Source organism: Vulpes lagopus, chromosome X (assembly GCF_018345385.1).
Source record: "Vulpes lagopus strain Blue_001 chromosome X, ASM1834538v1, whole genome shotgun sequence".
Classification (NCBI taxonomy): Eukaryota; Metazoa; Chordata; class Mammalia; order Carnivora; family Canidae; genus Vulpes; species Vulpes lagopus.
In genome coordinates, this window is record NC_054848.1 from 122,343,790 (window position 1) to 122,364,810 (window position 21,021).

General features: G+C 40.5%; 1 protein-coding gene across 2 annotated transcripts; it reads left to right on the plus strand.

The window, feature by feature from the left end:
• The first annotated feature begins 217 nt into the window (after positions 1-217).
• Positions 218-20,657, plus strand: VBP1 (VHL binding protein 1). Of its 2 annotated transcripts, none has more exons than XM_041742001.1 (6): positions 218-349; positions 5,442-5,566; positions 12,728-12,794; positions 14,310-14,408; positions 17,677-17,815; positions 19,609-20,657. In XM_041742001.1, exons 1-6 carry the CDS (start codon positions 257-259, stop codon positions 19,677-19,679), a joined length of 594 nt encoding a protein of 197 aa, XP_041597935.1. In that variant the 5' UTR covers positions 218-256; the 3' UTR covers positions 19,680-20,657. The 2 variants fall into 2 exon arrangements, with proteins under 2 accessions (XP_041597935.1, XP_041597936.1); XM_041742002.1 differs by lacking the exon at positions 218-349 and adding an exon at positions 509-651.
• Positions 20,658-21,021: the final 364 nt, after the last annotated feature.

The following is a 21,021-nucleotide window of genomic DNA, read 5'->3' on the forward strand; positions in this document are numbered from 1 at the left end:
GAGGCCGCATTGGTTCTTCCCGCACAGCCAGCGTCTCCCCGCGGCGCTTCCTGGCTCGTCACTCATCGTGCGCAGCCAATCAGCGCCCAAAGGCTGGCGAGTCGTCGCGGCCAGAAGAGGCGGCTACTTCCGGCGCGCCTGTGAACGCGCCGATCGCGCAGGCGCGGGGGCGGGCTGGCGGCTGCCAGCGAGCCAATCAGGGGCCAGCAGTGGCGGCGGCTCGCAAGGCCATTAGGCGTGCGCTCGCTTCTCCAAGATGGCGACCGCTAAGGACGGTTGTGGCTTGGGAGAAGTGGCCACGGGGAATGGGCGGCGGCTCCACCTGGGGATCCCGGAGGCCGTGTTTGTGGTAAGAGGCACGCTGGTCCTCGGCGTCTTGACGCTAGGCCGCGGGCTCCCCCTTCCTTCCCGGCCTCCATCCCGGCCTCGGCCACTGGGGGAGGAGTTGGGGTAGTGGACGTGGGAGGGAGGATGGTGCAGCGCGCCGCTCTGACGGGCCGCCCCCCGGACGGCGGGTTTCGGCCTCCGCTGCTCGGGAAGGCAGAGCGGGGGGCGGCGAGAAGGCCGGGAGGGACTTGAGCCAGGATGCCGGAGTGCCCGGCGGTTGCCCGGGGCTTAGGGTGCGGTGAGGACGCAGGGGCTGGCGCTCAGGTGTGCAGACGCGGAATCCCAGCCAGTCCGCCGCGGGGCTGCGGGGCCGCAAGGGGGGCCGGCGAAGGGAGGACGGGGTCACGCGTGAAGGCCTCGCGTGTCCTGTGGGAATCGAGTTCATCCGGCGGCCGGCGGGCTGTCGCTGCAAGGTGGCGCGGTGTGGTCGGGTTCGCTTAGCGCGCATCGCTCTAACAGCCGTGCGGAGCGCTTGTTGTGCGCTTGGGAGCGGGGGCACAGAGACGCAGCCAGGTGACCTAGACACTGTCTTTCCGTTAGGCTGTTCTAGAAAGAGTGTTTCACAGCTGTTTGATCAAGGAAGGAAAACCCGACTGGCCTTCAGGGCAGCAGCATCTGTCTTTCCTCACTCGGTTCTGACCGACCTCCACTATACAGTCTTAACGGAATTTTCTCGACCTTTGGCTTGTACCTATATATTGCCTTGTCTCCACTTCTTGGTTGGTGATACGTCCCGACGTTCAAGATATCCATTTCTTTTAGTCTTTATTTAGGCCACTTGTATCTACAGTCTGCACGTGTGCCTTTGCCGATTCAGTTTGGTGGTTCTTTTCCTTGGTTATTTTGTGTTTCCTCCGTGAGCTGTGCCATTTATTTGTTTGCATTCATTTCCCAGCTAATGGTAATGAGAAAAATTTTGCTGAGCGCCGGGCACTTTCTTAATGCTTTTACAAAAAGCGACGAGATGGGTATTATTATGGGTGATGAAGCGGAGGGACTCGACTCACTCGGTCCCAAGTCACGGAGTGTGTAAGCAGGTTCTCCAGGGATTCGAACTGGAGCAGTCCGTGGAATATCAGAGCCCCTACTTACGTGTTCTGCGAGTGGGAGGAAAGCGACGTACTCATGTTGGCTCAGGGCTGCTTCTCCTGCTCCTCGGGCGACACGGGACACGTAGTAAAAGCTCATGACTAGATGTTGAATTCAATTTCTAGAGTGCTGTAAATAGTATGTTCTGGGTCCTCGGCTACAGATGGCTTCAAAGATCTAATTCAGGAGCGTACACTGTATCTGAGGTTTTATAAAGTCTTATCTTGAAATGCCTTTCCCTCTAAAATAGCTATGGATTACTTTTTCTAGACGTTAAAATTTCTACCAACACGGTATGATATCTTAGCAAGCCAGACTTTATGTAATGTGAATAACATGGTATTGGAGAAAGAACTTTGGCTTCTAAATAGACGAGGGTTTGAATCCTGCCTCTGCTTCCCCTTCACTGCTTGGTCTTGGGCATGTTGTTTTACCACTTTGAGCCTCTGTTATTTTCATGGAAAAAGGATGACAGTATTTAAGGAATTGCTACGAGAAGCAATATGTGCTTTCAGTGTAACAAGTAGATACTTGATATATATTAATTCCTGTGATGATAGGAGGTCATACACTTTACTGGTTAAAAGTCAGACCTCATTGGGACGCCTGGGTGGCTCAGTGGTTGAGTCTCTGCCTTTGGCTCAGGGCATGACCCCAGGGTCCTGGGATCGAGTCCCGAGTCGGGCTCCCTGCATGGAGCCTGCTTCTCCCTCTGCCTGTGTCTCTGCCTCTCTCTCTGTGTCTCTCATGAGTAAATAAGTAAAATATTATAAAAAATTCTGCTATTAATTCTAGTTATTTTACAGTAGAGTCTATATGAATATTGAATCTTACCTAAAATGAGACAGAATATAGCTTTTTTTCTGCTGTTAATAGCCTATTGTTCTTTAGCTTATTGAATTTATTACAAAATGCAAGAAAATGTTAAATATTAGTAATGAAAGCAAGCATTCCTCTCTACTCTGTGATTTACCTGAAATCTTAATATTTTGTTATTCAGAATAATGTTTGCTGTTTGTTTTTGATGAATGGCCTTTGTTACTTCTATTTGAATTAGCCATAAAACTTTTTAAAGTCATGTATTTATTTTAGAGAGAGAGAGAGAGAGAGAGTGTGTGTGTGTGTGTGTGTGAGCCGGAGGGGCAGAGAGAGAGAGAGAGAGAACCGTGGGGACCCCCTGTGGAGCGGGGAGCCTGACTTGGGGCTCTGTCCCATGACCCCGAGATGACCTGAACAGAAATCCAGAGTTAGCTACTTAACTGACTGAGCCACCCAGGCGCCCTGCCGTAAAACTTTTTATCACAGATTACTTCAGCATCTTTTACGATCTAAATTTTATTCTTTTAATATGTTGATTGACAGATGGATGATTTAATATGATGATTGACAGATTTCTTGCGGTTGAATAGTGCCCTTACACCCTTGTAGTACAATCTAATGTTCCTATGATTTGATTATTGCTGCATTCTATGTGCTGATATTTCTTGAAGCACTGTGTGTGTGCCGTCCTACACCCTGCGATGGCGCAGCTGGTAGACCAGTCCTCTGTGTGCCTTTATTATGTGAGATTGATCTGTGGCTTTATTTTTTACTATGATTAGATTTCGGTATTAAAATTGTAGTGATTGGGGCACGTGGGGGGCTCAGTGGTTGAGCGTCTGCCTCTGGCCAAGGGCGTGATCCCGGGGTCCTGGGATTGAGTCCCACATCGGGCTCCCCGCAGGGAGCCTGCTGCTCCCTCTGCCTGTGTCTCTGCCTCTCTCTCAGTATCTCTCGTGAATAAAAAAAGATATTTAAAAATAAATAAATACAATTTTAGTGGTTTTTTCAAATGAATAGGTGAATGCTCCATCTTTTTCTTTTATAGCTCAAATAACATTAGAATCACCTATTGTTTAAAAGTTAGATATAACATTCATTTATCAGTCCATTTGCTCCAAGTGACATTTGCAATATTTTTAACCATGTCTTCAGGCTCTTTTATGAAAATGAGTCAAATCAGGCTTCAACTATTTTGAAGTCAGCTTTAATAATTTTATATCTGTGCAGGTTATCACTTTATTTTTATTTTTTCAATTCCATTGCCACATGATAAGTAGTTATGTGCACTTTCTTTTTCTTAAATTCCTATATCTTTGTTATTGATCTTTTATCCACAAATAGGTTTGCAAAGGATTTATTTTGTTGGTGGTGATGGTCTTTTCAAAGAATGAGCTTGAGTTTCTTTTTCTCAGTTATTCTTTTTTTAAGATTGATTGATTGATTGATTGATTTGAAAGAGAGCACGAGTAGGAGGGGCAGAAGGAGAGGGAGAGAGAGTCTGCCTCGGATTCTGCTGAGAGTGGAGCCCGATGCAGGACTTGATCTCATGACCTGAGCCAAAACCAAGAGTCGGATGCACAACCACCTGTGCCACCCAGGCCTCCCCCTAGTTATGTTTTTTTTTTAAGATTTAATTTATTTATTCATGAGAGACAAAGAGAAAGAGAGGCAGAGACACAGGCAGAGGGAGAAGCAGGCTCCATGCTGAGCCACCCAGGCATCCCCCCAGTTATGTTTTAATATTTTTTAGATTTTATCTTTATCGGCGCACCTGGGTGGTACGAAACTGGAGGCAAAGAGACAGGTTCAATAACTTCCCCAGAGTGAACACATCTAGTGTGTGGTGAAGCCAGGGTTCAAACCAGGCAGGCCCTGTTTTGCAGCCACAATCCTGTGCTGCTATAGGTAATTCTCCTGGCTAGACTCTAACCTCCTAGCAACATTTACCCTGGGCTAGAAACTTTGACTTACATCTCTTTCCTGCAGTGACCCTTCTAGGAAGATGATATCTTGATTTTACATGCAGACTTCAGCCACTGCGCCCAGCCTCACCTTTTGTTTCTTTTACTGTGTCTCTAGCTTGATGGCTTCATAGTTCACACTCCCTTGCTGTTGTTTCTCCTTGCTTCTTGTCTTGTTGAGGCTAAAGTAGTCCCTTATAGCTGGTAAATATGGATAAGAATAATGATATAGAGATCTCAGAAACTGTGGGTACTTTGACTTAAAATGAAGGAATAAAGTTCTTTAAAAGGCTGGAAAAGTCCAAAAGGATTCCCTTAAAGTTTCCATATATTTTCATCTAGTTCCTGATCCTTATCTGATTAGCTTTTCTTCAAGGACCAGCATGTAGTATACATTTTTAAAAATGCTGCTCAGTTTAACTACTTTTTTTTGCCTAATTATTCTTTTTACAAAAGATTGTTCTGTTTGCTTTTTAGGTTTACTTTATTTCCAATAGTTGATAGATACTTGAGGTATTTGTGGCTTGCCTTGGGAACCTAATACCATATTCAGCCTGATTTCTATGGCAGAACTTTGAGTTCAAAATTTTAGTTGATGATTTTGGCATACATCTGTTGAGTCGTTTTGTGGCTAGGCTACATGACTAGGCAATGTGTTTGATTGTTGGTAATTTTCATATTTACTACCGGGGCAACATGGGGGGTGTATAAAGCAAGTAAGGTCATCTTTCTTTCTTTATATATAAATTATATAAAAAGAGAAAGGTGAAGGAAGAATAAATTAGCTAATGTATGTGCGTTGTTTGAAATGATCTTGAAGTTTTTATAACTACATTATAGTTAAAAACAAGTCTTTGGAAACAAACACAGGGTTTTTTTTTTCTTTAATGTTTTAAAGATAAAGGTGAAGCAGTCAAAAATCACATTAGAGGTATGAATTTGAAAATTTGGGAGCACCTGGGCAGCTTAGTCAGTTAAGCATCTGACTCTTGATTTTGGCTCAGGTCATGGTCTTGGGGTTGTGAAATTGAGCCTTGTGTTGGGCCCCATGCTCAGTGTAGACTGCTTGAGATTCTCTGTCTCCCTCTCCCTGCACTTGCACGTTCTCTCTCTTTCTCTAAAAAAAAAAAATCTTTTTTTTAAAAAAGTCTAACTTGCATGTGTTATTTTTTGATCTTAAAGGAAGATGTAGATTCCTTCATGAAACAGCCTGGGAATGAGACTGCAGATACAGTGCTGAAGAAGCTGGATGAACAGTACCAGAAGTATAAGTTTATGGAACTCAACCTTGCTCAAAAGAAAAGGAGGTAAGTGTAAAAATTTATGAGTTTTTTGTTGTTAATCTTGTATGGCTTAAGCTTTAAAAATCAAGACATATTTTACATTTAATAAAATGTCCAATTTGATGAATTTTTACAGATATATTCACTTCTATAACCATTGTCCCGATTAATATGTAGAACACTCCTATTACTGTAGGAAGTTCCCTACTGCCCCTTTTTGGCCAACACTGCCCACTCCCAGAGACAACCACTGTTCTGATTGTCTTTACCATAGATTTATCTGTTCTTGAGCTTCATGTAAGTGAAAGCACATAGTAACTACTGTTTTATATCAGGCTTCTTACACTTAGTATGATGCTTTTGAGAGTCCTCCATGGTTTTGTGTATATCAGTAAATTAGTTTCTTTTTAGTGCTGAACCTTGCTCCAGTGTATTTGTATGTCCACAATTTTAATCTATTTTTATCTGTTTGCCTGTCAGTGGACATTTGGGTTGTTTCCCCATTTGGTTTGAAGTCTTTGTGTGGGTATGTGTTTTCATTTCTCCTGGGTAATTACCTCGGGGTAGAATTGCTGACTTGTATGGCAAGTGTAACGTTCAGTGTTATGAGGAACTGCCAAAAGTCCTCCAAGGTGGCTGTACCATATTTCATTCCCACCAGCAGTGTATGGAGTTCCATTTGTTCCATTGGTCTGCATGCTTGCCAATGCTTGGTATTATTAGTCTAAAGATGGTTTTGAAAATGTAATAGAATGAATATCGAAGACCTTATTCCAAAACATGTAGGGTCATAACATCTTAGATTTCTAGTTTATCCTTCTTATTTTGCCACTGAGATGAGAGACCCATAGAGGTTCTGGCTCTCCCTAGATTTCACAAATAATAGGCATAGGACAAATGGATCCTTGTTCTCAGTTGTTTAGTTCTCTGTGTTTTTATAGTAGCTTACAAAGTCAGTTCACTACAATAAATACTTGTGAATATCTGCTATGCACATTTCCCAGCATTCTTCTGTCAGTTAAATATTTCTGGAATTCTAATTAGGTGCCAGATACTGTTTTGGGTGAAATAAAGTTCAGTGTCTGCTCTCAACAGGGACGCCCGTCTAGGCATGATAGATATGTCAATAAGATAAGCACATAAAGTATAGCAGTTGAGATACTTTAGTACAAAGTAATGAGTTAGCACAGGGAAAGGTGTGATCTTGAGGTTGAGAAGGAGGTTCGGGGGAAGCTTCTGGGCTGTGTAGAATTTTGAAGGCTGGTTATGAGTTCGGAGGCAGACTAAAGCAAGAAAGGAGCATCTGGGCATAATGTGCCATTCATGTAAAAGTACAAATGTTTGTATTTAGATATGTTTTCTCATTTGATTTGGTAACGGAAATTTGACTAAGGCCTGGGTATTAGATGAAAAGTCATTGACATAGAGTGTTAAACAGAAAAGAGCATGATAGAAAAGACTATGAATGATATGTTTTCATTTTGGAAAAAGTATATCTGTACAAAAATATCTGGAAGAAGGTACACTGATGGTGTATCAACAGTGGTAATCTTTGGGTGGTGGGAATATGGTATTTTTAAAAATCGGGTTATCTGTATTATTAGTTTTCTACAATATTTACCTACTACTTTTGTAAGAAAAGCTTTTTTTTTTAAAAGATTTTATTTATTTATTCATGAGAGACCCAGAGAGAGAGACACAGGCAGAGGGAGAAGCAGGCTCCATGCAGGGATCCTGACGTGGGACTCGATCCCGGGTCTCCAGGATCACACCCTGGGCTGAAGGCGGCACTGAACTGCTGAGCCACCCGGGCTGTCCAGAAAAGCTTATTTTCATTTTAAAAAGAATAAAGTCAAGTTTTCAGATCACCCACAGGAAGGTTATAGATAGAGAAGAAAATGTGCCTCAGGACCAAACCCTGGGAGAGAGGAGGAAATTTGTGTATCATAATTATACCTCTAGTCCTGGGGTATATAGTAGGGTGCTCATCCAAGTTTATATAGGCTCTAGGCCTGAATGTGAGGGATAAAAACTGCAGTTTGTACCTGCAGCCTTCCTAATGAGTGCACTTGAGGTATATCAGTGAACAAAACAGACAGTCCCTGCCCTTGGAAAGGTTGCAGTCTAGTGGAGTCTAGATAGTAAACACACAATTCAATAGGATTAATATTTATTGTGTACCTGATATGTGCTTGCCATCATCTTAAGTACTTAGGATATGTCAGTCCTTGTGGAGCTGACATTCTGGCCAGAAAACAACTAGATTATAGACTGGTTAGAAAGTGATAAATGCTGTGGAAATAAATGGAGTAAGAGGATGTGAAATATTGGAGGCAGCAGCCGCTGAGGGTTTTGAGCAAAGGAGTGGTGTAATCTGATTTTCCCCTGTTGAGGTACGATTCCCTCGAGTTGCTGGGCTGGTAATACTCCTGAGAAGGGCAGAAGCGTGGAGCTCAGTTAGTAGGCCCTTTCATTAATCTAGGGAAGGTGATGGAGGTGGTGGGGAAGAAGCGTATTCTGAATTTATTTTGAAGTTGGTGCTAGCAGGATCTGGTGGACGAGAGGTGAGGTGTGGAAGGGACGCATGGAGGGTGCTCCCAGGTCTGAGCAACTTGAAGGAAGAGTTACCATCATCTAAGATGGAGAAGAAGTGGAAGTTATTGGTGTTATGGATGGGAACACTGTTAGTCCAGTGACTTCAAAAGGGATGATAGAATTGGAGAACGCGAATATGGAAAGCTTTTTGAAGAGGTTTACCCGTTCCAGTAGTGGGTTGGTTCTTTTATTTGTAGGAGTTCTTTATACATTGACGCTCAAATAGCATCGATTGTTCAAACACAGGTTTGAACATGGGTACACTTATACCTGGATTTTTTCTCTCTATATATAATTTTGGAAGATTTATGACAGTTTGAAAAAAACGTAGCCTTGCGATACCAGAAAACATTAAGAAAGTGTTAGGTATTATTGTAAGATTACAGTACAATACAGTGTAATGTATAATATACATTATGTATTTTATGTATGTAAAACACACATATTTTGTGTATGTATGTAATATGTCACATATTACATATAATATAATACATATAACATATAAAATACATGGTTATCGACTGTTTATGTTATTGGTAAGGCTTCCAGTTAACAGTAGACTATTAGTATTCAAGTTTTTGGGGAATCAAAGTTACACATGGATTTTTGAGTTTATTTATTTATTTATTTTTAATTTGTTTTTTGATTTTTGAGTTTATTGGGGATTGCCAGCCCCCACATTGTTAAAACTCAATTTTTTTAAAAAGATTTTATTTATTTATGAAAGAGAGAGAGAGAGGCAGAGACACAGGCAGAGGCAGAGGGAGAAGCAGGCTCCATGCAGGGTGCCTGATGTGGGACTCGATCCAGGGTCTCCAGGACCACACCCTGGGCTGAAGGCGGTGCTAAACCGCTGAGCCGCTGAGCCCGTTAAAAGTCCATTGTATATTGGATAGTAATCCTTTTAAGTTTATGGGTGAGAAATTTTTCCTCCTTTTGTAATTTATGTTTTTTCTTTCCTTATGGCTTCTTTTGATGATTAGTTCTTAATTTAAATGTTTTTGGTGAAAATTTCCCCTAATAGCTTTTTGTGTCTCATTTAAGAAATCCTAGCCTATATTTCATGTTCAAAAAGACAGATTTTTGTGTTTTCTTCTAAAAGTTTTACGATTTTGCTTTTCACGTGTAACTTAGTTTTTATTTGTTTTTGTTGGGTGGGTACAGGGGGAGAGAGAACCTTAAGCAGGCTCCATGCTCAGCATGGAGCCCGATGTGGGGCTCAGTCTCATGACCCTGAGGTCATGACCTGAGCTGAAATCAAGAGTTAGGTTCTTAACTGACTAAGCCACCCAGGTGCCCCTCACCTTTAACTTCTTAATTCAGAAATTCATTTTTATGTATGGTATATGTAATTAATTTGTATATGTGTGGATATTTTTCTCCTTCCTTAACTAACTATATGTCAGCTTCCTGTAACTATGGATAGCTGTGTGGTTTGCCTTTATCCATAGAGGATTTTGCCTTTGCCAGGAGTGGTGATTCTACACGAGCCTGTTCCTGCCCTGGCACTTAATACGTGAGCTCCTGCCACTGAGCTGCAGGGCAGGGCCCCAGGCTTGGTTCTGCAGCTGGTAGCAGCACCTGACTCATGATGCTTACTTTTCTCTAGTTCTCAATGCTTGACTAAAAGCCTTTTTCAGTTTTTTACTCTTAGATTTTTTCTGGAACTTTCCCTTACCTTTGTGATATCAGCTTTGCAGCAAAAACTATTTTTGTGCATGATTGAGTTGTTTTGCAGCAGATGGCTCTGCTTAGTGACCTTTTTCTTTTACATATGCTATAAATTTTTCCTTGTAGCCTATCATTTGCCTTTCACTTTACCTTCAGCTGTATACAACTTCTTTAGTATTTTGTAATTCTCTTGTGGTAATCTCAACACCTGAATTGTATGTCTTTTAATTGGAAATTTTGTGATTATCATTTTTTGTGGGTTTTTCTGGTAATTTTTCTTCTTGTCTCCTGGGATTCCTGTTAATATAGATGTTGATGCTCCTAATTCTGCCTTCCATTTCTCTTCATTACATTTCCTGTTTTCTACTGACTTTGGTAATTTGTCTTTTGGCAATTAGATGGATGTCATAAGTTCTTTATTTCAACCATTACGTTTTTGTATCTAGTCGTTTTGATTCTTATAGCTAGCTACCTGTTTCTTCATATTATCAACATCCTTTCTTTTCTCTCTGAGGCATTACTGTATAATCTTATTTTCTAGTATTTCATGTTGTCCCATCTGATAGACGTTACTGAGTTTATTGTCTGTATTTTATTGTAGTTGTGTTTATCAGATCATCATATCTTTTCCCCATAGCTCATGTTCCCTCAGGGTATCAGTTTCTTTGGCCAGTAATGTGTGTGTGGTGGGGGAGTGATTTAAGCCCCTTCTGGTGAGTAGGGATAGGAAGAACGCTGCTGGTGTTACAATGGCACCACCATTGGACAGACGTTATTCTCCCCAGCCAGGTGACTTCGCCTCTGAGGATTCTTATTACTCCTCTGCTCTTGCCCATCTTCACTGTCATCACTCCTGGGAGTGGTGGGGGGGGGGCTCCTCGGGGCCAGTATTTGTGTTCTTAGCTCCTCAGCCTGACCTCTCTACTTCTGGCAAATTCTACTATGTTTCTACCCTGTAGCATGAGGGAGTCGATAAGGTGATTTCACCCAGGGCTTTTTAGAGGGACGAAAAGCAACTAGAAAGTTTTCCTTTAACAAGACTCCCCATTTGAAGATTTGGTCCACTTCCCTTCTAAGTAAGCTGTGATCTCCCTTCCTCACTCTCCTACCCACTCCTAGAACCTAGAGATTTCCATTGCTCATATAATAACAAAGAACTAGGGGCCCAAGTGTCCATTGGCAGGAGAGCAGATTAAGAAGTTGTGCTATCTTCATAATTGAATGTTAGCAGTGAAAATGAATTAAGAAGTTTTAGGAACCTAATTGAGTTAAAGAAAATCCAAGAAGAATGCATATAACACTAGATTGTTTGTATTAAGCCAAGAAGCCAGCAAAGAATATGTTGTTTGGGGATATACACAAATGTGATGAAATTGTTGGAAAAAGAAAAAAGGGGCCTATAGCCACACGGGAGAGCTGCTATCTTTTGGGATGGAGCAGAGTAGGGAGGGGTATCTTGCTTCGACATGCTCAGTGACCTTGGTGTTTTTCCTGAGTTGACTGGGGTTGCTGCTGCTTGATTTATCAATATGCTTCATAATTTATATGCTACATGTAATATTTATCTATAGAAAAATATAGAAATTGGCATGACTAAAAACCTTTATCTGAACATTCTTATGTTGTATGCATATCAGGTAATTTACAATAAATATATCTTTTTAGCATTTACCTGTATCAGCACATAATGCACAATTAAGCAGAGTTGAAAGATCTACATTATCCATTTTAAATTTGTAAAGAGTTCACAGAGCATTAGCTTTCAAACTAAGTTAAAAAAATGAGTGGTAAGTGTGTGTGTCTCTAGATTATATTTCCAGGTAGTGATAGTATTTTTTTTAAGTAGCAGGCTCATCTAACATACTTCTTGCAGGCCAGTAGCACAGGGTATAATAAAGTTTGTGCTACTAGTGTCCTTCACACATGGTGTAACTTCCTTTATATGATACAATAAGGATATTATCTTTGTTTTTAATTTATCAGGTTTTTATTTAAATTCCAGTATAGTTACTTAACCAAGTGTCATACTAGTTTCAGGTGTACAATACAGTGATTCAGCACCTCTATAAAAAGCACATTTTCATTATCACATTTAAATTTTGTTTACATCCAATTTCTCATCCTGAAATTTAGTTAAATGTATTCTGATAGAACCACAGCTTTGTTTTTGTATTCTTAGTTTGTCTTGTTACAAACTCCATTGTGATTTGACAGCACCCTAGCACTAGTTTGGCACATTTTTCCATGCAAAACACATTACAACCGTGGGCAGCTCCTAACGACCAGGAAAAAGAGCTAAACCTCAGTGCCAACGAAATAAAAAATGTCTCATTCTTTCTTCTAAGTAACTTTCAATGTTTTCAGCATATTTTTATCTCTTATTTTCTTGTCAGTGAGGTAAATAACACTTTGGGATCAGTTGCTAGCAGTTTTTTGGAAATAATTTTAATGAATTTTACTTGTTAGAGTACTTTTATGTCCATAGCACAGTTGAACAGAAGGTCCAGAGATTTCCCATATATTCAATGCCTCCTCACACATGCAGAGCTTCTCTCATTATCAGCAGCCTCCACCAGAGTAGGACATTGATTCTGGGTGATGAGTCAAGGGGCTCCTGGCTGGCTCAGTCGTTGGAGCATGTGATCTGTTCTTGGGGTCATGAGTTTGACCTCCACATTGGGTGTAGATCCTACTTAAAAAATTAATAAATGATGAGTCAATATCAATGTATTATTATTAACTGAAGTCCATAGTTTACCTGAGGGTTCATTGTGGTGTTGGATATTGTGGGTTTTGATAAATGGATGATTTTAATAGTCCTCAAAAAGATAATCATTAGAAAATGCAAAGGCAGTAAGATTGTGTCCTGGTGTTTTTCTTGCCTGCAAAATACTAAGTCAACTTTTTTCTTATTCACAGGCTAAAAGGTCAGATTCCTGAAATTAAGCAGACTTTAGAAATTCTAAAATACATGCAGAAGAAGAAAGTAAGTACATTTTTGTTTCTAAATATGAGTGAACCAGAATTCTTCAGCAGAGGCTCATCTTCTTTGACTCTTTGGTCACTGGTATTTGAATGTGTTAGAATATCAAGTCTGCGTTCTTGTTTCTTGTGTATATGTACTGATGTCATAGTGTGCTTCTGTGATAAATGTGGCTTTGTGGCTTTTTTCCCAAGTCAGCTTTAATTTTAGGGCCTACATTTCTTGGATTATTTTACTTATATGGAGTATTTGTAAAAGTTAAAAGTGAAATGCAATTGGAAGTTATTTTAGGTACAAAAAGAAAATGTCTTATTTTGAGGTAGCAGCCCTCAAGGGTTTTTATTGTTGTTATTGTTCTCCCTAAGAATAAGGATTTAAGATCTAAGACTTACAGATCTGCAAAGAATCTTAGAAATTGTGTTTTGGGCTCTCATTTTACAGTTGAGGAAAACGTTAGCGAGAGGTTATGCTTGACCAGAGTCACATAGCTAGTTTACTGGCAGAACTGGATTAGAGAATCTTGTGAGTCTTAATCCAGTACTCATTAAATAAAAGCAAGCTATAAGGATTAAATTTTATAAGCGTATTGTACTTAAAAGATTACGTAGGGGTGACTGGGTGGCTCAGTGAGTTAAGCATCTTCCTTCAGCTCAGATCATGATCCCAGAGTCCTGGGATGAGCCCTCATTGGGCTCCCTCCTCAGCGGGGAGTCTGCTTCTCCTTCTGCCTCTCCTCCCTTCACTCCCAGCTCGTGCACACTCTCTTTTTCTCTCTCTCTCAAAAAAAAAAAAAATAGAATCCTCTTAAAAAAGATGTGTGTATGATTTATTACTTGACTACTGGAATAACACTATTTCCAGTACATTATTTTATGTGGTGAAGTTTATGAGACTTCAGGAAGCGTTGGTTGAGCATGAAGAACTGATAAAGTAATAATTACTAACTTTTTTGAGAGAGGGGGAGAGGGAATGAAAGAGTATAAGTGGATTGGGGGAGGGGAAAGGCAGAGGAGAGAGAGAATCTCGAGTAGGTGCTACTCTGAGCATAGAGCTGACATGGGGCTCGATCTCATAACCCTGAGATCATGACCTGAGCTGAAATCAAGAGTCAGATGCTTAAATGACTGAGCCACCCCAGTGCACCAATAATTGCTAACTGTTGCATAGCACTTATTCTGTGACAGCACTGTTTTGTGTGTATGTGTGTTTATGTTTGTGTAAAGGCTTTGCCACAGCCTTCAGAGGTGTAGAGACTATTATCCCAATTTTACAGATTGGGAACCTGAAACACAGAGAGGTCAAATGAAATGTCAAATTTACACAGGTAGTAAGTAGCTGAGCCAGAATCCATGCCCCCCATGCCCAGCCATCTGGCTCCAGCCTTCTTTTACCACTACACTCAGTTGGCTGGGTGGTATTCTTTTAAATGATTTAGGTTCAGCTCTGCGGTCTCTCCTTTATAACCTTGTTATTAAACTGACCTATTTACAGTACTGTCTTTTTTTTTTTTTTTTGAAGGAGTCCACTGGTTCATTGGAGACCAGATTCTTACTGGCAGATAACCTGTATTGCAAAGCTTCAGTTCCTCCTACTGATAAAGTGTGTCTGTGGTTGGGGGTAAGTAACTGAAATAGCCACAGATTCCTTGGCTGACATTTGTAAACCACTGTGGTTTTCCCACCACAACAATACTATTAGAGCTGGGTAAAGTGCGTATCTCCCTTTGAATGTGGAGGGAACAAAGGGGTAGAGTTCAAGGGGTCTGTAATGGAAACGGACTGGAATGACAAGTGTGATGAGCTACAGAAGGGACTCGTCTCTCCCAGTCAATATAAAACTAACCAAAGCCCTCTTCCCCTTCTGCTAATGCTTTATCTCTTAAATGTCACACAAGGAAGAGCAGTGGAAATAAAATAGAAAGGACTGCTGAACCTCGGATAAATATTTCTTCCCCGTGAGGGTTTATTAGTTCTGGAAAGATTTCTCACAACTTTAGGGGGAAAAGATTATTATAAAAACCTTGAGATTAGGGCAGGCTGGGTGGCTCGGCAGTTTAGTGCTGCCTTCACCCCAGGGCATGATCCTGGAGTCCCGGGATCGAGTCCTGCGTTGGGCTCCCTACAGGGAACCTGCTTTTCCCTCTGCCTGTGTCTCTGCCTCTCTCTCTCTCTCTCTCTCTCTCTCTCTGTGTGTGTGTGTCTCTCATGAATACATAAATAAAATATTTTAAAAAATTCTTGAGATTAGAGGCCATTTTTAAAACCATATATTTCAATTTTAGATGATGTGTAGACCTTGTCTCTGATTTTTTTCCTATGTTACTCCTCTCAATCCTCTCACCAATCAGCCACGCCATTCCTTACTATCCAGCTCGCTGCCCATTGGTCTTGTTACCCCAGGCAAGTTCCCGTGCAAAGTAGCAAGCTAAGTGTACAGCTCCCACCTCTCCTCACTGGAAAGATTTCCCCCTTGCTGTTATATTGCAGAATCACCCTTGAGAGCTACTATAATGCTGTGTAAGATGGGCAGATTATTTTATTTATTTGTTTGTTTGTTTGTTTATTTATTTATTTATTTATTTATTTATTTATTTATTTATTTATTTTTAATGGAGACAGAGAGAGAGGCAGAGACACAGGCAGACGGAGAAGCAGGCTCCATGCAGGGAGCCCGATGTGGGACTGGATCCTGGGTCTCCAGGATCACACCCTGGGCTGAAGGCGGCACCAAGCCGCTGAGCCACCCAGGGATCCCTAGATGGGCAGATTAATACCTGGAAACTCACTCTCTATTCCTTAGTTCCCCCTCCTGATTTTTGTTCATTGTAATATTTTCAGGGTTTGTACATTCCATTCTATGACCATATTTCCCATACTTGCTTAGCTTTAGTTCTGTAAATGAAATGGCTGTCTACCTGGTGGTCTAATCCGAGGCGTCATCTTCCTCAAATTCTCTTTCCCTCAGCCCACATTCCATTAGCAGGTGGGGATAAGATGATTCCATAAACCAGACTAGGACAACAAGGAGCTGTCTGATAAGAATTACACCTGGAATCCACTTCATACTGCATAAGAGAATGTGTCCTAAATGTATTACATACTTGCATGAGATACACCAAGTGATAGATAACTTTTTTTATAACCCTGAGATAAGGATGGTTTGTTTAGGCCACAAAACTCAGAAACTATAAGCAAAGTCAGAAGACAAACATTGAACAGGGAAAATATTTGTAACTCATGTTGCAGGTAGGGGACCAATAGGGTCCTTTGCAGGGTGACTTGCAGTGTGTTTTGGGTGTGTCCGTTTTGAGATGCCTGTTAGACCATCAAATGGAGAGGCTGATAAGACTGAGGAGTGAATCAACAAAGAAGAAATACTTGGCACACAGTGCTTCCTGAATGAATCATCGATGTTTTTCTGTCACAAATGAAGTGTTTTTAAATTTATTCTATTTTTTTGTTAAAAGTAACCAAAGTATACAAATTTTCTGAAAAAGAAATAGTAATAAGAAGCAATGGCAGTTGACTCAGGAATGGGGTTTGGGATTGAAGAGACATGTACTTGCCTTTGAATATTTTCTTGTCCTGTCTCAATTTTTATACAGTTTTCTAATTGTCATGGATTGGGTTATTCAGTCAGTAAGTATGTAGCACCTTCTTGTGCCAGACGCTTTCATGTTGTCTGTCTCATTTAATCCCTACAATAATCCCTTGAGTAATTTTTAAATTCCTCATCAGTCAGATGAAGGAAGTGGTTCAGGAAATTCCCAGCGGTAAGTCAGGAAACACGAGGAGTTTATTTTATTTTATTTTTTTAATTTATTTATGATAGTCATAGAGAGAGAGAGAGAGGCAGAGACACAGGCGGAGGGAGAAGCAGGCTCCATGTACCGGGAGCCTGATGTGGGATTCGATCCCGGGTCTCCAGGATCGCGCCCTGGGCCAAAGGCAGGCGCCAAACCGCTGCGCCACCCAGGGATCCCCACGAGGAGTTTAGAGCTAGGAAAGGTTTGTTCCTGCTTCCAGAATGCGTGTATCTCTGTGTAGGCAGTAACACCAGAGCTTCGGGCTTCATCCCTAGCATCTGTTGGCGGTAGGAAGGAGACAGTAAGAGCTAGCCATTATATATATATAATTTGCAAAATTTTAAATCCCTGTATCTTAAGCTCAGAAACAAGTATTTAAATTGATTCAAATGTAATACTATTTAGGGGCACCTGGGTGGCTCAGTTAGTTGAGCATCTGCCTTCGCCTCAGGTCATGATCAGGTCCTGGGATGGAGCCCCTCATCAGGCTCCCTGCTCCACAGGGAGCCTGCTTCTCCCTCTGTCACTCCCCCTGCTTGTTCTTTCTCTCTCTCTGTCAAATAAATAAATCTTAAAAAAAAAAACTATTGTAAGACTATTTAGTGTCATCATGGAGGTTGTAGAAAGATGGGATTTGGTGTCTAAATACTGGTTCTTCTCTTAATTCTCCTGTTTACTTAATATCTGTGCTAGTGTAGGCAACCTAACCTCTTTGAGCCCACATTTTCTTAGCAGTAAAGAGGAAAAAATAAGAACTTGATTGACCAGGGTTGTTACGAGGAGTAAACAATACAGTGTATGTAAATGTATTCTTTACCCCAGGGATCAGTAAAGTCTGTGTAAAAGGTCAGAGAATAAATATTTTGGTTTTGCAGAGGACACGGTCTCTGTCACAACCACTCAGCTCTGTTGCTGAGGTATGAAAGCATAAGTGAATGGAGAATATCTGGGTTCCAGTACAACTTCTAAGAAAACGCAGCTGGCTGTGTTTGGCCTAAGGGCTGTAGTTTGCCAACCCCTGCTCTAACCTGTGAAGCACTATGGAAATGTTGAATAACTGTCATGACTTTCTTTCTTCAGGCTAATGTAATGCTTGAATATGATATTGATGAAGCTCAGGCATTGTTGGAAAAGAATCTATCAACTGCCACAAAGAATCTTGATTCTCTTGAGGAAGATCTTGACTTTCTTCGAGACCAATTTACTACCACTGAAGTCAGTATCCTTTCTTTAACTAAAAGCAAAGGACGGAAAGGAGAAAGATGTTTTCGACATTCTTACTTGCATTATTTTGATGAGAAGAATAACCTTACTCTTAGGCTGATTTGAACTTGCAGATTTTATGAGAATGATAATTAGCGTATTTGGAACTAATACTTCACTAAGTTTGATTACTTTGAATTTGAATTATGAAGGTTTGGAAATAGCAAATTCAAATCAGTGCATAACCATTTTTCTTTCAGTTTTCTCGAGACACCTTCATAGCTAGTTAAATAGCTTAATCCACAAGCGTTTATTAAGGGTCTCCTATGTTGCTGCAACTGTAAGTTGTATGGGGCACAGGATGGTGAGGGAGTCAGTGCAAAAAAAAAAAGTGGCAAAGTCTTGCTGTATTAGGACTGCACATGTAAAACAGCTAAATGATAATTTGATAGTCAAATATAAGTAAGTTTGTTTCAGGAAGGCAATGCCAAGGCAATTTAAAGTTAGGGAAAGAGATAAATTGGAATTAGTTCAAAGAGGCTTTGAGAGTTAGCACTTGGGCTGTTTTTAAAGGCAGTATAGGATTTGGATCAGCAGAGAGAAGTGGGGGTAGGTATTCTGGTCAAGGAGGGGCCAGGTATGTTGAAACCCAGCTCTTTGCCTTTCCTCTCTGACCTACCTCTCCTGGTGCCTGTAACAGGCATTGGCCCCACATGGTCACCAAGGCACCTGTGAGGTGTTCCCAGGACAGTCTTACTTCATGCCACTGACCTCTTCCTGCCCTAGCCTTCCCTCAGTGCACCCTGGGTTCCAAATAGCCCCAATCAGTTCTCCTCACCTCCCCCCCACCTGTGCCATACCCTTTATATTTCCACTTTGTTCTTCCTACGTGGAATGATTTCCCCTGACTTATGTGGGTTACTCCTTTTTTTCCCTTCATATTTCAGCTAAAGCATCAGATAATTTCTGAACATTTACAAATCTTCAGGGTATTTTGTTGTTTTTCTGTGCTTACCTAGCACTTTGCATGTAGTACTTTGTTTTCGACGCCAGATGGGGAGTACTTCAAGTGTAGGAGCTGTATGTGCTCTTTTCTCCACAGCACGTAGCATGCAGCATGCATTGAGTGCTTGGGTGAGGGAAGGCAGGCCTGTTAGAGGCCTAGAGCAGGGGCTGGTGTGGGATGCATAATGTGGACACTTCATCCAGAGGCGGGGGAAAAAGCTATTCAACTTCTAGATGAGAAAAAAACAACTTTCTAGGAGATAGCACTGGAGAAGATCTAGATGACTGAGTATGGTGATGACTTCTGGATGCAACACCAAAGGCCCAGTCCATGAAAGAAATGATTGATGTGCGAGGGCCTACACAGGATGGTGCTTACGGGAAGGAAAATAAGTTGAGTGAATGTCCTATTAAACCAAAGGGAGGGTAAGAGATGAAATTATCGATAGTTGTACTAATTTAAATATTGCCTGTAAGGATATAGTTTGAATATCTTTAAAATTTCATCGATGAGGGCTTGTCTTTCAGACCGTGTCAAGCACCTATTTTCTCAAATATAATGCTATAGTTGACTACGTATCCTAAACAACTACTGATTTGAGACTGTGACTTTGTATTGGTGGAATTTAGTTCCAGTATTTTCTTCAATGATACCGTAGCAAGATGGCTCACAACACTAGTTGTTCCCATTATTTCGCATGCACGATTTCTCTCTTCGATTCAGTCTGTGAGTGAATACCTAACCTAGTCGTTGGTGTGTTATCTTTAGATTTGCATTTGCATTTTCTTTGACAATTCTTGCAGATATGGCCAGGGTTTATAACTGGGATGTAAAAAGAAGAAACAAAGATGATTCTACCAAGAACAAAGCATAATGCTGGCAATTAAAAATGTGGTTCAGTTTTCCAAACATGTTATTTTAAGTACCCCAAAGTTTATCCTTAAAGGTTGACATGACTTTGATAGATTTTTTTTTTAATGGCAAGAATGGTAATTAAAACTTCAAAAAAGATAGCCACCATTTTATTATAGAAACAAAGTTAGTTACAGATATTTTATGAAATCAGCATTATTTTATTTTATTTTTATTTTCAGCAAAGTAAATGCAACTTTTATCTTTTTTTTTTTTTGGTTTGTCATAGAAAAGTCTTAGCCGAGATGGCTGAGGTATGTTATGGAAGCAGAATGCTGAATACTTTTCTTTATTGGCTGATACTTACTCTCACTTGATGTGGCTAAACCAGTATAGAGGTAGGAAAAATAGTTAGTTTAAATATTTCCAAACTTGTTTTCTTTAGTTATATGTGGGGCTTTATCGCTCTCTGTTGCTATTATTTGTGTTATATAAATGGATTTTCATGAATTACTACTTAGCCAATAACTATTACAATAGTCTGTACTTTTCAAGAAATGGTAATTTGCCTTCCCAAACATAAGAGGGCTGTCTATTGAGACAACACTTTTTTTTAAACCCCATAGAAGTGCACAGTGTCTTTGCAATGCCAATGTAAGGGAGATCTGGGCCAACATGAAATAATAAAATTTTTTAGCCACTCAAAACTCTCGGCTAAGGCAATTCTGTATTTCTTAACGGTCTCCAAAGCGGCTGAACAAGAATATTAAGATAAATTTAAATCTGCAGTGGTTGAGAGATTTGTGAGCTTTTTTATTCATGATAAAATCTCATACAAAGAGTAGAAAAATCCCTGCGGAAAGCCATTGGTACAGTGGCTAGCACTGGGTGATAGTCTGATAAAAACACAAATGTATTATTCCATCTCTGTGTAGTACAACATATACTTGTACAATGTTTTGTACTTGTATTTCATGATATTAAAACATTGAAGTTAAAACTGTGGCATGGCACCTTTTTTAAACATTATTCTTCCTAAAGTTAACGTGTCTTTTCACATATTTGTAAAGTTCATTTACTTCTGAGTATAACTAGCATGTCCCAAGAGGTTATGTTTATAGGAACGACGCAGATTCTCTTTGGAAGGAATTCACATCAGCAAGCAATTGAGTTAAATTTGAAAGAAACCAAAGTTCCTTGAGTCACTTTTCTTTCATACTTCAGAATTCCCATATTCTAGTATTTGAGGTTCGTACACATCTTGAGATGTTGTAAGTGCTACTTTTGCCCAAACCTTATTATGGTAAGTATATTGGCACAAATGTCCTTCTTAATATTAGGACATGAATGATTTACTCAGTTTA

What these genes read in the sequence shown, in the direction of transcription:
- VBP1 (XM_041742001.1), top strand. Translation starts at nt 257, where the DNA reads ATGGCGACCGCTAAGGACGGTTGTGGCTTGGGAGAAGTGGCCACGGGG. An exon ending in CTTGCTCAAAAGAAAAGGAG is followed by an intron (nt 5,567 to 12,727) that starts GTAAGTGTAAAA and finishes TCTTATTCACAG; the next exon opens with GCTAAAAGGTCAGATTCCTG. An exon ending in AATACATGCAGAAGAAGAAA is followed by an intron (nt 12,795 to 14,309) that starts GTAAGTACATTT and finishes TTTTTTTTGAAG; the next exon opens with GAGTCCACTGGTTCATTGGA.